This window comes from Sardina pilchardus, chromosome 3, assembly GCF_963854185.1.
Source record: "Sardina pilchardus chromosome 3, fSarPil1.1, whole genome shotgun sequence".
In the NCBI taxonomy this organism is placed as follows: Eukaryota; Metazoa; Chordata; class Actinopteri; order Clupeiformes; family Clupeidae; genus Sardina; species Sardina pilchardus.
In genome coordinates, this window is record NC_084996.1 from 38,915,502 (window position 1) to 38,931,822 (window position 16,321).

A 16,321-nucleotide genomic window follows, 5' to 3' on the forward strand; every position below is an offset into this window, starting at 1 on the left:
GAAACTGAATCTTCCCAGAGTTCCCGATTAGCCTCTCCAGCTCTGCTTCTCATCCATGTGTTTAGTCTTTTGGTTATTCGTTGATAAGTATAACAATGGTACGTAGGCTATATCTTAATTATTGTTCACTCGTTTTGAGTGTTGAACGCCTATGCCTATCGTAGGTTGCGCACATGTAGTCTGTAAACTGTGTGAAAATTCACAGATCCCGTCGTCAGCTGAACTCTTACTATAACCTGCATTGCATCGGCGGAAGTAAGCAAGGACTAAAAGTTAACGTGATAAGAAAAGCATGTGTGTCAAGATTTTGTGTGATGGGCCTATGTGTTTCACAATGTGAGTTGGGAACCCTGCTTTGCTTATGACTGTTCTTGGTTAACTTCACCTGCCTGAAATATTTTTGAACAATGGATGATCCGCTTTCGAGGGACAAGCTCTTTGCCTTATACTGTGCCACACATTAGATTTTTGACCCACAGCCTGCATTTTTTCTGTCGAGCAGAGTGTTCTATGGGTGGAGCATGTATTTTTAGTATCGCTCGATCACACAAATTTGATCGTGCAAAGCCAAAATCGTGATTGTGATTCAAATTTGATTCATTGTGCAGCCCTACATGTATGTATTTAAATGAAGCTATGACAAGTTTTGTCTTAAATAATTGAATAAAATTGTTTTGATGGTTCTTCCACAGGTTGGTGCTGACAATGTCTCAGGTAGATAAACTTAAGGTAAATTTATGTTGTGCATTTTCAAAGACTAGGCCTATTTCTGCAATTGTTTAGTTTTGACAGTGCCATAATAATGTGATTTCTGTGTTAAATTTCATGATTTATAAAATGCTAGCAAGTTCTGACATGTAGGAAGTCAAACTTCTATTGAATTGGGTCATTCACAGCAAGGTCAGTTCACCAACCCAGAGACACCTGGATATGTTGGATTTGCAAATCTGCCCAACCAAGTCCATCGAAAATCTGTGAAAAAAGGCTTTGAGTTTACGCTCATGGTTGTTGGTAAGTACATTTCTACTCACATTACATCATATATAATGTGTTTTTAAGGCATAATTTTTCTTAGGATCATATGACGTAACACTCATTGTTATTAGAATTGAGGCCCCGGACAGTATCGATGGAAAATTTGATATATGAAGTGGAACTTTGAGAGGACACACAGCTATGGGTATAGAGTAGAGTAGGAGGCCCAGGACAGGCCTGTGTTGAAGTTGATGGAGTTAAAGGTGACATGACCTATTCTCACTACCTATCGCAAAATGTATGGTTCTGCATGGAAATAACTCCTCAAAATTGTAACAATACATTGAGGTAATACAGCTTACAGAATTTGAGGTATGAATGAGATTATTACCTCCGCCAAGGAGGTTATGTTTTCATCTGGGTTTGTTTGTATGTTTGTTTGTGTCTGTTTGTCTATCTGTTTGTTAGCAAAATAACTCAAAGTGATGGATGGATTTCGATGACATTTTCAGGTGTTTTCGCTTGGTGTAATGGCATGGTATGGCCACGCGGTGGCAATCTTAATAGTTGAGGTTCAAATGTATGACAACCGATAAAAGTTATGTCCGTTGTGTCCTTAAATAAATAGTCAGAGGAATAATACATAGTGTCAGAACCTCACAACTCACAACAGAAGGTGTCTAGAGGCACAGATAACATGTTGGAGAAGTTTTTTGGTGTGGACAGCAGTGTTGGGTGTAACACTAGCGAAAATACTTTTCCCGCGAAAAAGTAAAGTAACGCGTTACCTACCGACAATTTAGTAACCTAACGCCGTTTATTTTTCGATCCGCCGCAACGTTACTTTTTATTTACCACTCATCTGCCAGTCATTTGTGCAGTCACAACTCACACGCGAGTTATCATTCCACACTGCTTGGAGCAGGGCTGTACGCTAAGCTTTTTCACTAGGAGCACAGGTGCTCCTAAATGAAAAAGTTTAGGAGCACAGAGAAAAATTTAGGAGCACTATGAAATTTCCTTGAAAACCTTCTTGCCTTAAGCAGGATACAGATCATTCACAGCAGTGGCAATCATAGTCTCTGCTCAAACCCTACACACACAGAAAATGGCTTGTCTTGTTTCTATTTCATATTTTGAATTCAGAATTTGTATACATGTTATCAATTTATAGCATTTTAGGATCTGCATAATTACTTATAGCTTAAAATATTCAGTAAACTGAATACTTCATATTGATTACACTGTAATGATATTACAGGGGTGGTGTGTAGGTTTAATTGAGTGCCTGTCACTTTAAGATGTACGTGAACATAATTAGGTTTCATTCGGTTTTAGGAAAGAGTCAAGCATAGTTCAAGGATACATCATGTTTTCATTAAATAACTTAAATGTTCAAAAAACGAACAAAGGTAAAGACAAATATTTCTGGTGTAATAGAAAAGATGAGTGTCCACTGTCCAGTAACGTTAACTTCTATGATTTAGGTAGCCTACCATGGCATGGCATCGTGAGTTGTCACTTTTTCCTTGGTCATGTTTAATTGGCTGGGTGCTTAACTTACTCTACCATGACTCGTCTTGGAGTTTGGTAGGCTATATCTGTTATATCCAATGAGTGACAACCAGAGCTCAAAATAAAACGTTACGGTATTCTCCTGATAACGTTAGTGGAATGGAATTAATGTGAATGTAACCTCCATACAAAGACGCAGAGTGGCTATATGATGCGCACATTTGCAATGAAAATGTTCCGCCTTTTTAAAGCAGGTGTAGCCGGTTTCCACACCGTGTTTATCAACCGTGATAATAATAATATTTGAAATGAACACAGTAATTGTAGGCTATATAGTCAACATTCTTATCATGGTTTGCCGTTTCAACGGTAGGCTAATCGCTACAAAGTCACCAACTGATAACGAACAGATTGAAGAAAAAGAAGAATGGTTTTGGAGTGACATTTCTTGCGTGTGTGAGAGACAGCGAGGTTGATGCTGAAAGCGTGAGTTTCCAGCCAGGAGCGTTAGAGTTGAACTATGAAATTTGTATACAGATGCGCGAAAATTGTACTAGCCTATACTTTGATCCACTTGGTGTGGATTTTTAGGAGCAAAATGCGAATAAAAGGGTTGAATTCAGTACTCGCACCTGTGCTCCCATTTCATATTTTCAATTAGCACTAATATATATTTCCTCGCATTTGCGACGAGGTGCTCGCAGTGTACAGCCCTGGCTTGGAGGCAAATTTTAGCCACATAACATTTAAGAACAACTTAATGCAGGACTGGCCTCAGAATTAAAAGGCTATGCTCACTGAATATGCAGGCCCTTCAGTTTGGCAGACAGAAATCAGGCGAAGGCAGGCTTAATACATGGGAGGCAGGCAACCTACAGTATTCCACAGCAGCACAAAATGCGTGATTATATCTCATCAGGAGCAGTTTTTTGAAAACGTTTATCTGAGAGTCTGTTTCTTCTGGGGGTAAGAAAGGGTAGCCTACCTACCGATGCACTGGATGGTGTAGCAGTGTTGTATTCATGAACACAGCTCTCACTCGGGGGGAATCGGTTTAGGACCTCTAACTCTGAGCCCGACCATTTTTTTCTCATCTTAACACAAGTAACCAACTGAGAAAGTTTCATAGTGATATCTATTATTTATTTTTTTTACCCTATTCACCTGCACCCTATTCACCTTAATTGGCTATATATTTACGCTAATTATGCAAATTGCCCAAAGTGCAACTGTAGGCAACCAAGTTGAATTTCATCCACTAGGCCTATAGATTACATTTATGCAATAAAACTTTAGGGTACTCAACATTTCTGGGTTTACTATTGGGCCTATGGGGATTACGACTAGACTACATCACTGGTGGACAGTGAAAACAGGTGACCTGTGGAGCAAGCGAAAGCTAACAACAAGCCAGCGACTAGCAAAAGGTACAACACAGGCGGAGGTATGCGCTCTCTGAGTGCTTTTCTAGTCACATTAACCTGTATTAATGATTAGCACGTTAACACGTTAATATCACGTTAACTCATCAATCAATTAACGCCGATAATTATTTTATGGCGCATTAACGCAGTTTGTATTATTTATTTTATAGCCTACTGTAAAAGTCTGTTGCTCACAGGCTGGTCACAGGCGTCTCATCATGCATTGAAATTCCATAGCCTACATTCACGAAATCAGGAGATGTGCAACAGAAGTGAGAGAAGCCACTGGCTGCAGCAGTGCAAGAGCAAGTCACATGTTCACCTGGCACGTTGTCACATGCGCGCACGCACGCCTAATGTTTATGTTTTGCGCTGGGTTTGCGGCTACTTTGTTCAAGTGGCATTGATAAGTTAAACAGTCGTTTTTTCCTACACGGTAACGTTGTTGTATGGAAAGAAAACATTAGCCTTGAGTATTTTAATATTCAGTTGTAAACAAAGACATCTATGTAGCCCAAGCTGTAAATGGACTGATTCGCTCTAAATATCTAATTTTATCGATTATGCTAACCGTTAGCATTTCTATGGGATTTCTCATAGCCATAACGCATTAGTTTCTATCCTGTAACTTGTAATGATAGCCTACATGACTGCACTCTAACAAAATATTGAAGGAAATAACTGAAATGTACTCTGTTGTTCTGCTTAGTTTTACAGTAAAAGTTTGAAAAGAATTTCAGCATCAGAGTTTCCCTTGGGAAATTGGTTAGCCCTATATCCATCTACATCTATTCTAATGTAGCTGGTTAGACTTCATCATTACCACACACACAAGTGGGGGCAGAATTACAAATGTGTCATATAGAGTGACAATGCATTGGTTGATTTGGTTAAAAAGTCACAGGTTGGTAATTTATAGTAGTAATGTTGCTACTCAAAAATAATGAGCTGTGAAGTAACTCAGACTTTTAAAAATAATTTTTTTAAAGGATATCGATATCGTTATCGTCAAAATCACAAAAAATATTGAGATATTATTTTTTGCCTTATCACCCACCCCTATAGGCCTAAATAAAAATACATTTTGACATTATACCAGGCTAGGCTTATTACAACAAGTATTATGGAAATATCTACACGCACTGTTAAAGGTTTTACCAAAAAAGTGTGTGTACAATAAGCTTTAAATTTGTATTTGTTTTGATTGCATTGTGTAAGTTGAGATTTACACTAAATCATTCATTTAACTGCTACTGTGTAAACAAAATGCTGATGTTAAATGTTTGCCGAAAAAATGCTATGACACTTGCGTACATATGGCAGCACATATTACTTTTGAATTCATTATTGAGTTTTGCGTATAATAATGTGATTAATCATGATTAATCAGGGAAATCATGTGATTAATCGCGATTAAAATTTTTAATCGTTGCCCAGCCCTATTAATGATATTTAAACGCTAGAAATCAGAATTCAATTTGCCTCTAGAAGGGAATTGGCTACGACCACAGATTGAATAGCAAAAGCAGTATCAAAATATTTTTAAATATATTCACAAGGATTGTGTAGCACACTTAGAAAGGAAATAATAATGAGAACTATGCATTTTCTTCCGAATTTTTGGTGTGAAGGAAAAACCAGTCCAGTCAATAAATTCCATTTTCAAGTTTTTTAGTTTTAGTTCAGTTCCTGTGTGTTTCCTGTGCAAGGTTCCTGTAAATTCAAATCTCTCCTCTGTTGATTTGCTCATGAAGTACAGAAATTGCGCATCATGTGAAAGAGAGGAACCTCAGCTTTCCTATGAGATTAGTGGCTAAACAGTGTGATAAACAGGCCGCAAGAAAAATAATGTACATTCACAGCTCTGCACATCTATTACTCTCCGTGAAATATCCCACACGCTTTCCGATGCACTTGCATCATTAACGTTCAAATCAGTTACCAATACGTGTTGGTGAATCTTCACACCCCTAATGGAGACACAGAGGGAAAAGGGGCTATTGAGAACACAGGTGCTAAGTTATCGATAATAATGTCAATAGTTTAATCACTCTGAGGGAATGTACATGGAAGCTCACGGACATGCTCCCAGAGTGTAGCGCTGCAACTGCCTGGCTGTGTTAGCTGCTGGCTGTAGCAACTCAAGCTAGGTGAAAACGTTTTTTTTTTTTTTTTTTTTTCCTTCCTCATATCAACAGTACTCAGTGACCTCAGGAAACGGAGATCAATGTGAAAGTGCACAGGATTTATCCTTTAAGTAGCCAACATCCGAAATGTGCTTTATTTAGTGATCCTGAAGTTCATATCTCTGCCATGATGCTGATGTTTCAAGTGTGTTAATCTGTCTGCAATACAGTACATTCAGTGTGACCCATCTGCAGGAAAGATTCTTTAGGTAAATTAACGGTATCTGTCACTGTCAAGCTCCATTCAGTCACTGATCAGCTGGTTGTGGTTTTGACCTGATATATCCTTTAAAAAAAAAAAAAAAAAAAAAAAAACATGTGAATGTGTAATTATCTCAACATTTTAATCTTGCTATTATGATTGTGGTCATGTGATGGTTGCACTCAAACTACCAAGCAAGCCTAGGAAATGGGACATCTCACACATTTGATAAAGAACATATTAGGAACGGGGATCAAGATCTTGTAGAAATCAGTGCTGTCACACTGAGGGTCCTCAGCTGAAGCGTGTTTGTTGTATTTTGGTGTGTCTGGTTATTGTGACTGCATACGTTTTTCTATTCACAGGAGAGTCTGGCCTGGGGAAATCAACCTTGATCAACAGTCTGTTTCTCACTGATCTTTACCCTGAGAGAATCATTCCTGGAGCAGCAGGTGAGGTCATTTCATTGTCTGCCCTTAGGGGCTATTATACCCCCAATATCATAGTGAATGTTAAGGGTATGGGATTCGCAAAACGGCCGGCAGATTTTGAAAACACACAACTCAAATAGTCCTACCCTCTTTCCTCCAACGCTGGCCCTAACTCCATCCATTTGAAGAACAAGAAATTATGCACGAGCAAAAATTCAGATGCGCGAGAACGAGCCAGGCTAGGCACTCTTGACAGCTGTATAAAAAAAGCCAGCCCTATGAAAAGCCAGCCCTGGTGTCTGTACAGCACTATACAAGCTCTAGTCTCCATACATAGCCTACATACAATCGCTCACATCAACCTCCTCTCCAAACATGTTAGTTAGCTAGCAAGTTCTATGTTCTTTTCACCTCCAAAAGAGTTGTAGTAGTTGATAGTTCCACAAATGCCTGAAGGGTGCTTGCGTTTCTGTATGAATCCGCCGTCGTAGTTTGTATACAAGAAAGGGCAAACAGACTATTACCTGAGAAAGCTCAGGTCGTTCAATGTGCGCAGCAAAATGTTGCAAATGTTTTATCAGTGTTGTCGCAAGTGCAATTTTCTTTTCTGCCATCTGTTGGGGAAGTGGCATTACAGCCAGTGACACTAACAATCTAAACAAGATCATAAGGAAGGCTGGATTTGTGTTGGGGTCAGCTCTAGAGCCCCTGGAGTTGGTGGTGGAGAGAAGGATGCTGCACAAACTTTTAAATATATTGGACAATACCTCTCATCCACTACATGATGTACTGGTCAAGCAAAAAAGTGTTTTTAATTGGAGGCTATGCCAACTTAGCTGTAAGAAAGACAGATTTAGGAAGACTTTTTTACTCACTGCAATAGCACTTTATAATGTCTCCCTTCTGGGCAGAGAGAAAGGAATAACATTTTAAATAATTTTCTGCACGTATGTTTGTATTGCTGCTGAAACACTGTAATTTCCCCTTGGGGATGAATAAAGTATATCTATCTATCTATCTATAGAAATGAATATAAGTGACGCATACTACACGTAAGAGGGTGGACATAGGGGACGGGCGGTAGTTGGTTAAGCCCCGAGAGGCCGTGGGTTATACTGTATAATCGAACAGCTAAGGGGCGTTGTTAGGCACAGCAATGACAATGTAACGATGTATTCATAGATAATCGTTCTTCCTCCAAGAAATATATTCCCTCCATATGAATGGTTGCCATGCAACAACAAGACGCAGCCACTCTAACTTTTGTGCTAGTTTTTTTGGTAGCGCATTACTATAGAACCAAATGCGGTCAAGGTGTGAGTTTATCGTGATATTTACAACGGCATCGAACGCGATTCAGCCAATCGAGATCAACTATCCGTTTTCGAATCTATTTTTGGCACTTGCTGTGACTGAGTCACAAGCTTTGAGTATATGCACAAAAGGCTTTCGAGCGTACTGTCCAATGCTGCTAGGTGGTTTCGGATATAATTGGCTGGAGTTTTTCGAGCCCTGCCCATTCCACAGATGATTTACATGTTTTAATTTCCATTCTGATGCTTCCATCTCAGTGTTTGTAAGTGGGTTAGGAATAGGATTTCAAGAGATTTTGCAAAAATGGCAAAAAAAAAAGAGAATCACATACCCTACATTTGATTCAAAGCCACTCAATTACTTTCAATAAAAAATCATAATAAAAATGTTTCTTGTCACATACAATAGGCCTATCCAACTATAAATATCTTCAGAATACTGATAAGTGTATAACTGGAAAGTTGGTGTATAGGTGCTACATAGGCTGAGATGTTGGAAAATTACAAAAAAACTAAGTGACAGCTTAGGAAATTCCACGCAATATGGCAAAGCAAAGCGTTCGCTGCATAGAAAAACTCAATATTAGCGCTTTATCTAGCCCTGAGTGTTGGCCTTTGCTAGCTGTGTGATGTTATAATTAGGTGCGAGTGCATTTGACCGGCATAAAATCGGCATGTCTCAGACTGACCGGCCGGTCGCCGGTCGCGGCCGATTACGTGAAAATCGGCCGATTCCGGTCACCAGCCAATCTATCGGTGCATCTCTACTAGTTTGTGTCTGAAACCCAATTCTTTATCTTCCCCCTTGGGTGTTCACATGAGAACAAGGGCTATCCCAATTCTCATTTTGATCGAGGGGTAGGGCTAAGGGGAACCCCTTAAAACCAAGCATTTTCACAAGCTTACTTGAAACCAAAGGGTAAGAGAATACCCAACATATACGCTCACACTGGAAAAACAAGTACACCAAGGGATTCATTAATGTAAAATGTTGCCATTAATAAGGATTCTAAAATTAACACTCAACCGTTTTTGTTTTGTTTTTTCTAGGGCTGGGCAACGTTTTTTTTAATCGCATGATTTCCCTGATTAATCATGATTAATCACATTATTATACGCAAAACTAATGAATTCAAAAGTAATATATAGCACATTTTTATTTTAAATGTGCTGTCATATGAACGCAAGTGCCATAGCATTTATTCGTGCAAACATGTAACATCAGCATTTTGTTTATACAGTACAGTAGCAGTTAAATAAATGACTTAGTATAAATCTCAACTTACACAATATAATCAAAACAAATACAAATTTAAAGCTTATTGTACACACACTTTTTTGGCAAAACCTTTAACTGTGCGTGTAGTCAGATATTTCCATAATACTTGTTGTAATAAGCCTAGCCTGGTATAATGTCAAAATATTTTTTTATTTAGGCCTATAGGGGTGGGTGATATGGGCAAAAAATTATATCTCGATATTTTTTTGTGATTTTGACGATAACGATAATTAGTCGATATCATTTAAAAAAAAAAAAAGTTAGCCTACTTTACAGCTCATTATTTATGAGTAGCAACATTACTATTATAATCAATTACCAACCTGTGACTTTTTAACCAAATCAACCAATGCATTGTCACTCTATGTAATTCTGCCCCCACTTGTGCCTGTGGTAATGATGAAGCTACATTAGAATAGATGTAGATGGATATAGGGCTAACCAATTTCCCATGGGAAACTCTGATGCTGAAATTCTTTTCAAACTTTTACTGTAAAACTAAGCAGAACAACAGAGTACATTTCAGTTATTTCCTTCAATATTTTGTTAGAGTGCAGTCATGTAGGCTTCTCTCTGTTGCACATCTCCTGATTTCGTGAATGTAGGCTATGGAATTTCAATGCGTGATGAGACGCCTGTGAGCAACAGACTTTTGCAGTATAAAATAAATAATAAAAAATACGTTAATGCGTGATAAAATAATTATCAGCGTTAATTGATTGAGGAGTTAACGTGATATTAACGCGTTAACGTGCCCAGCCCTAGTTTTTTCATATTAAACTACGTTATTCCCTTAACTAAGACGAGTTGATGCATACCTCTCACGTTTCAATGTGTGCACTCAATGGCCCTCATTTATCAACCCAGCGCAGAAACCTGCACAGATCTGAGTGCAGAAATCATCTTACGAAAGTTTCATGCATCACCCGTGAGCCATTGTCATATCACTCCAATTTTCAGCGTAAGAATAAACGTGTGTTGATAAATGTGGCGGCTGGAAACAAGTGTGATTTAAATATCACACCCCTATATATGCTTGTTTTAATGGCCTCGCCCCTACAATTTACGACATGAAAGTGCAAAAGAGAAGCATTTGTGATCTCGAGCCACATGACGTCCTGCTGAACCTCGTTAATTTTGACAGCTAGAAGTGTCATCAAGGAAGGCATGAAACTAGAGCGATTTAAGTACAACAGACTTTATTTTTGCAGAGAACGCTTCATACTATAAATACATTCATTACAAAACCATACGACTCTGACATTTGCCCATTGAAAATAATTAAAAATATATAATTTATGAATGTTATGTTTGCCAAAGAGAAAATGATCATCTCCTATGTGGCTATCCTAAGCCATCAAATGTGTCAACATAATAGGCTACATTGCAGCAAGGCTACACATGTGCAGGAAAAGTGTTATGTTCGAAATATTCCGTGTATTCAACTCTTCAACTTTCTAATCCACATCCAGTGCCGATTTACTGCTGCACATTGAGACTAGACTTGGGATTCGAGCGTAGCCACCGATCACATTCAAATTGATAAATCCCATGCTTTGAGTGGAAATAAGCATACGCCTGTCGTACGCACGTTTCATAAATGAGGGCCATTGGCTCTGGCGTGCGACACTACTTTGATAGCACTTAGCTAGCCCAGTTCATTCATTAGGATCCAAACAGAGATGAAGTTACAAGCGACCAAACTCCACGTTTTCCCTATTAAAGGGATATTCCGCCATTTTTGGAAATACGCTCATTTTCCACCTTCCCTCGAGCAAAACAATCGATATTTACCTTGTTCCCGTTCATCCAGCCATTCTGTGAGTCTGGCGATACAACTTTTAGCTTCAGCCTAGCATAGATCATTGAATCGGATTAGACCATTAGCTTCTCGCCTGCTAGCCTCATGTTTAAAAGTGACTAAGATTTCTGGTAATTTTCCCATTTAAAACGTGTCTCCTCTCAAGTTAGAAAGTGCAATAAGACCAACTGAAAATGAAACCTGACGTTTTTCTAGGCTGATTTGACATGGAACTACACTCTCATCTGGCGTAATAATCAAGGCAACTTGCAGCTACTGGCACTACTACTGCTTGTTGTCTATGGGGACTATTTTCAGATGCTGCGTAAGATATCACTGCGCCTATGGTACGTTTGCAAGTTGCCTTGATTATTACGCCAGATGAGAGTGTAGTTCCATGTCAAATCAGCCTAGAAAAACGCCAGGTTTCATTTTCAGTTGGTCTTATTGCACTTTCTAACTTGAGAGGAGACACGTTTTAAATGGAAAAATTACCAGAAATCTTAGTCACTTTTAAACATGAAGCTAGCAGGCGAGAAGCTAATGGTCTAATCCGATTCAATGATCTATGCTAGGCTGAAGCTAAAAGTTGTATCGCCAGACTCACAGAATGGCTGGATGAACGGGAACAAGGTAAATGTCGATTGTTTTGCTCGAGGGGAGGTGGAAAATGAGCGTATTTCCAAAAATGGCGGAATATCCCTTTAAAACAGTCACACGAGTAGTTACTCGACCAAGTATGGTGACACAAAGTACGTGGCACTATTTTAAGTGACGAGAAGGATAACTATAATGTATGGCAGGATAGCACTTGGTAGCACTTTGACTCGGCACAGTAATATCCTCACTTAAAGGTGAAACTTAAACTCCAAGAGTGATGATAGCACTACGACTCGGCGCGGTAATGTGTTAGTTAAGGGAATAACGTAGTTTAATATTAAAAAAAGAGTGTTTCTTTTAAAACTAACTGTTTTCTATTGCATTCAATCGATATTGCAAGTCCTGTTCTTCATGAGTCAATTTTCAAAAATCACTATTTTGCAAAAATTAACAACACATCATTATTTGCATTTTACATACCGTCATGGTTGAAATTGTTGGCACCCCATGCTAAAGTTGACTAAAAAGAGGAATATAAAATCATCTTTTGGAAATTGATTTTAATGGCTTAAGTAATAAAATTAGGAAAAATCCAACCTTTAAGGACACACCAATTTTCTTTGTGAATGAATAATGTATCATAAATAAATAAATGTTCTTCCCAAAATACTGGGGTCAAAAATATTGGCACCCCCATGTAATCCTATGGGAATTTAACACATAGGGTTAGGCAGTTTTTTATTTTTAAAGGCCACTTATTTCATGGATCCAGGATACTATGCATCCTGATAAAGTTCCCTTGGTCTTTAGAACTAAAATGTACCCACATCATCACACACCCTTCACCATACCTAGAGGTAGGCATGGTGTTTTGTTCAGTTTTGTTCAGTTAGCCTATTAGCTTGTTTGATTTGCATTGAGTTCAATGAGCATCAAACAGGTTAATAGGTTAACTATTACCGAAAACTTAACCCCACGGTTATAGTGACCAACATTTTCATACCCTTACATCCCTAGAATGTATTTTGAGTTTGATATTATTATTATTATTATTATTATTATTATTATTGTATAAATTTATTTTCTTTTGCATTTTCTAATGTTTGTAGAAAAGATTGAGCGCACTGTGCAGATCGAAGCTTCCACAGTTGAAATAGAGGAGCGTGGTGTGAAGCTCCGTCTAACTGTGGTTGATACACCTGGCTATGGAGATGCCATAAACAGCCAAGACTGGTACAGTACAACTTTTGTTTATATATACATTAGTTAAGCCCCAAAATATTCATGCCCCTGTCAAATATATATTTAATGTTGTAATTTTCTCTTGACCAATATCTTAGTTTGAACTGAAAATGAAAATTCCACATAGTGCTGGGCAGTGTAACAGTCTTCCCCGGTGCACCAGGTTGAAATTCCGTCCAGGTGTGGAATGTTCACACACTGGCACTCCTTTCGGATATTCCCCACATGACCAGGGTTGTGATACAGAAATACATTTTTCACTTGCAATGGCAAAGCAGATTAGGCTGTTTTAACAAAACATGTTAAACTATTTTGATTTGCCATTAAAACTAATCAGACTTCATCTGTAAGCAACACTAATGTTAAAGTGCAAAAGGAAATGAAAGCTATGAGGACCCGGAGCTTGAACTTCAGCCTCCAAAAAAACCTTTTGCAGGAATGGAAGGCTAAATAGCCTTCTCCGGATTCTTCTAAAGAGACAAGTTAAACTGAGACAAAGATAAACGTGCACAACATACCCAGCAATAAATTACAGGAAATTCTCTTGTCTTGGGAAATGGCCTACTTCTTCGAGGATGTGAGGACTGAATGAACACTGGCGATCAGGGCAGCATAAAAGAGCTGGAAACAGGCCCACTGGCCAATTTTCAAGACCCAATGTGGCCCTTAAGCCAGGGGTGTCCAAACGTTTTGGCTCAAGTCCCAAAATGTTGGTGTGTTCCTTTAAGAGTAATGAGGATGTATAGGAGGGATAACTTTTTGTACATTTAACTTAATTTTTCATTCATTGTATGCAAAGAGAGTTTAGGTTTCCTAAACCATTATGCTCTCATGTAGTTTCAGCACCATTATTTCCTACATTGATGACCAGTTTGAGCGTTACCTGCATGATGAAAGTGGCCTAAACCGCAGACACATTGTTGACAACCGTGTCCACTGCTGTTTCTACTTCATCTCCCCTCTGGGACATGGGTATGTTATATAAGCACACACACAAAACCAAAGTTGAAAGCCCCTTTTGCAGGCTGAAACACATTGATGAAGTTGTGTTCTTTCTATAGGCTGAAACCGCTTGATGTTCAGTTCATGAAGGCTATCCACAATAAAGTGAATGTTGTGCCTGTGATTGCCAAAGCTGACACCCTCACTCTGCGAGAAAGAGAGAGACTGAAACGCAGGGTAAAGAATTTGACCCACAGTTCACCCATTTTGCCATTGGCATTTATTTTAGTGTTAGATATGACTTTCCAACAACCTAACCAACTTCAATATTACTCTGACTTATCCATATGTTTACTTAATGAGACGGAGACATGAGACATAATGCCATAATGTATTTTTGTGACCACTTGGAAAGTCCTGATTCATGAGTTTAACAAATTGTGTTATATTATGCGTATATCTCTATGGACTACATTCATGTTGTATGTGCTGAATCTATTAAACATAGCATTGCATTGTCATATATGTCGCAGTAGAGGGCCAAGTGCATTAAATGCACTTTGCAAGTTGAAGGCCAGCAGTAAATAATCTGGGCCATGTCACAATCATTCCTCTTCTCCTCCTGACAGATTCTTGATGAGATTGATGAACATGGCATCAAAATCTACCATCTGCCTGATGCAGAGTCTGATGAAGATGAAGACTTTAAAGAACAGACCAGAATTCTGAAGGTACATCTGCCTTTGTCATAGCTAGTTACAATTTTGTCATGGATACGTGATTGTTGGGTTCATATGGTGTGCCTCATGTAGTCATGGAAGTCTATACAGGTGCAAAAGCAGGTTGTTTTATGTTTAATTAGTGGGCTTGCTGCAAGGCAAGCCCATCTATTGCTATCCGTCGGCCGTTTTTTGAGAACGCCTCTTCTCCTAGATCGTTTGAGCTAACAAAGCGGTTCAAACACTTATAAATCAGGCCCCATCCGGTGTAGGTTGCTTGTTAATGTCAGATGGCTGCCGGTTGCCGTTTTTCCAGTATTCCCGTTTTTAGACCCTTGTAGTTCCGCCATGCTCCACCAGAGGCGTTCACCCATTGAAATGAATGGGGTTTTCGGTCCCATTGAAATGAATGGGGAGATAATTTTTTTTTTTTTTTTTTTTTTTTTTGCAGCCTTATTTTTTAAGCATTGTTGACATAATGGACGTCATTAGCTAAATTAGCTAATCAACCTGGTTAGCATTGTTAGCATAGTTAGCATTTTTAACATAAATGCTAGAAATCATCAGTTAAGTTAGCTAATCAACCTGGTTAGCATTGTTAGCATAGTTAGCATAGCTGATGATTTCTAGCACTTATGCCAAAAATGTTAACTAAGTTAGCTAATCAACCTGGTTAGCATGGTTAGCTTAGATAGCATTGTTAGCATAATTGTGACTCTCCACGGCAAAACCAGTCGCTCGTCGCAACAGACGTTTCTGAGAAAAATTACCATTTATGTCACGTGTGCTAAAATCGTGGATTTTTTTTGTGTGTGTTTTGAAACAGTGGGAGGTCTACACTGTACGGCCGTGAATACATTTCGCCGAAAAACTGACCTTTTCTAGTCTAAAAACGTGAGTTTCTTGAGGTGAGAAAGTTAGAGGAAGCAGGAAGTTAGAGGCGTCTCGTTTTTGCAGCTCTATTCCAATATTTACGGTAAATGCACTCATTGACAACCACCAAGCCATCCACGTGCTGTATCGTTAATACAAGTACCGTACATCTTGTAATAGCGGCGACCTTACAAAGCGTTCGTGAGTGTTGAGCCGACGGTTAACTTCAGAAGCAGATTTCTCCGTTTTTCTCTTGGCATGACAGGATGAACTCAACTCCTTTGAATGTTTATATTTCAGTAATATGACGTTCAATTCATTAGATATAGGTATCGTTTTGAAGGTTGATTATGCCCCTTCCTGAAAATGTAATAACTATGATTTTGAAAATTTGGACAATGTGACTGATTTCGCCGTGGAAGGTCACAATTATAATTTTTAGCATAACTGCTAAAAATCATTAGCCAAGTTCGCTGATCAACATTTTAGGTCTTTGTACGATGATGGACAGATGAGCAACAGTGCCCTTTCTATCATATCATCTGAGCACGCTTCGATGATTTTGTTTGCAAGAAAAGTGCTAGAAGCTAGACATTTAGATTTCGATATCACATCTGTTGTACAAAATCTTGACAGCACAATTACTTTAAAAAACGACCAGAAAACAATGTTAAGGCATTTGTGGAGAAGAAGGGTAGTGTGTTCTTCACGGTGAGCTATGTTGTTGCTCTGATTGGTTAGGTCTATCCAATTGAGTGCAGAGGCAACCCCCCCTGGCTGCAAAGTGGCCTGCGTCTGTGTCAATTCAGAAGTGAATTT

At 38.7% G+C, this 16,321-nt stretch overlaps 1 protein-coding gene across 5 annotated transcripts in view; it reads left to right on the forward strand.

Annotated features, from left to right (window-relative positions):
* The window catches only part of septin2 (septin 2), a 39,020-nt gene that overhangs the window by 12,745 nt on the left and 9,954 nt on the right, over nucleotides 1–16,321 (forward strand). For 3 of the 5 annotated variants that reach the window (XM_062533269.1, XM_062533273.1, XM_062533270.1), the window contains exons 2-8: nucleotides 693–729; nucleotides 897–1,011; nucleotides 6,668–6,754; nucleotides 12,836–12,959; nucleotides 13,806–13,940; nucleotides 14,030–14,147; nucleotides 14,540–14,641. In XM_062533269.1, coding sequence (XP_062389253.1) covers nucleotides 706–729; nucleotides 897–1,011; nucleotides 6,668–6,754; nucleotides 12,836–12,959; nucleotides 13,806–13,940; nucleotides 14,030–14,147; nucleotides 14,540–14,641 — 705 coding nt within the window. In that variant the 5' untranslated portion in view covers nucleotides 693–705. The remainder of the gene's footprint in view (nucleotides 1–692; nucleotides 730–896; nucleotides 1,012–6,667; nucleotides 6,755–12,835; nucleotides 12,960–13,805; nucleotides 13,941–14,029; nucleotides 14,148–14,539; nucleotides 14,642–16,321) is intronic. The other 2 variants (XM_062533271.1, XM_062533272.1) reach the window with 1 other exon arrangement.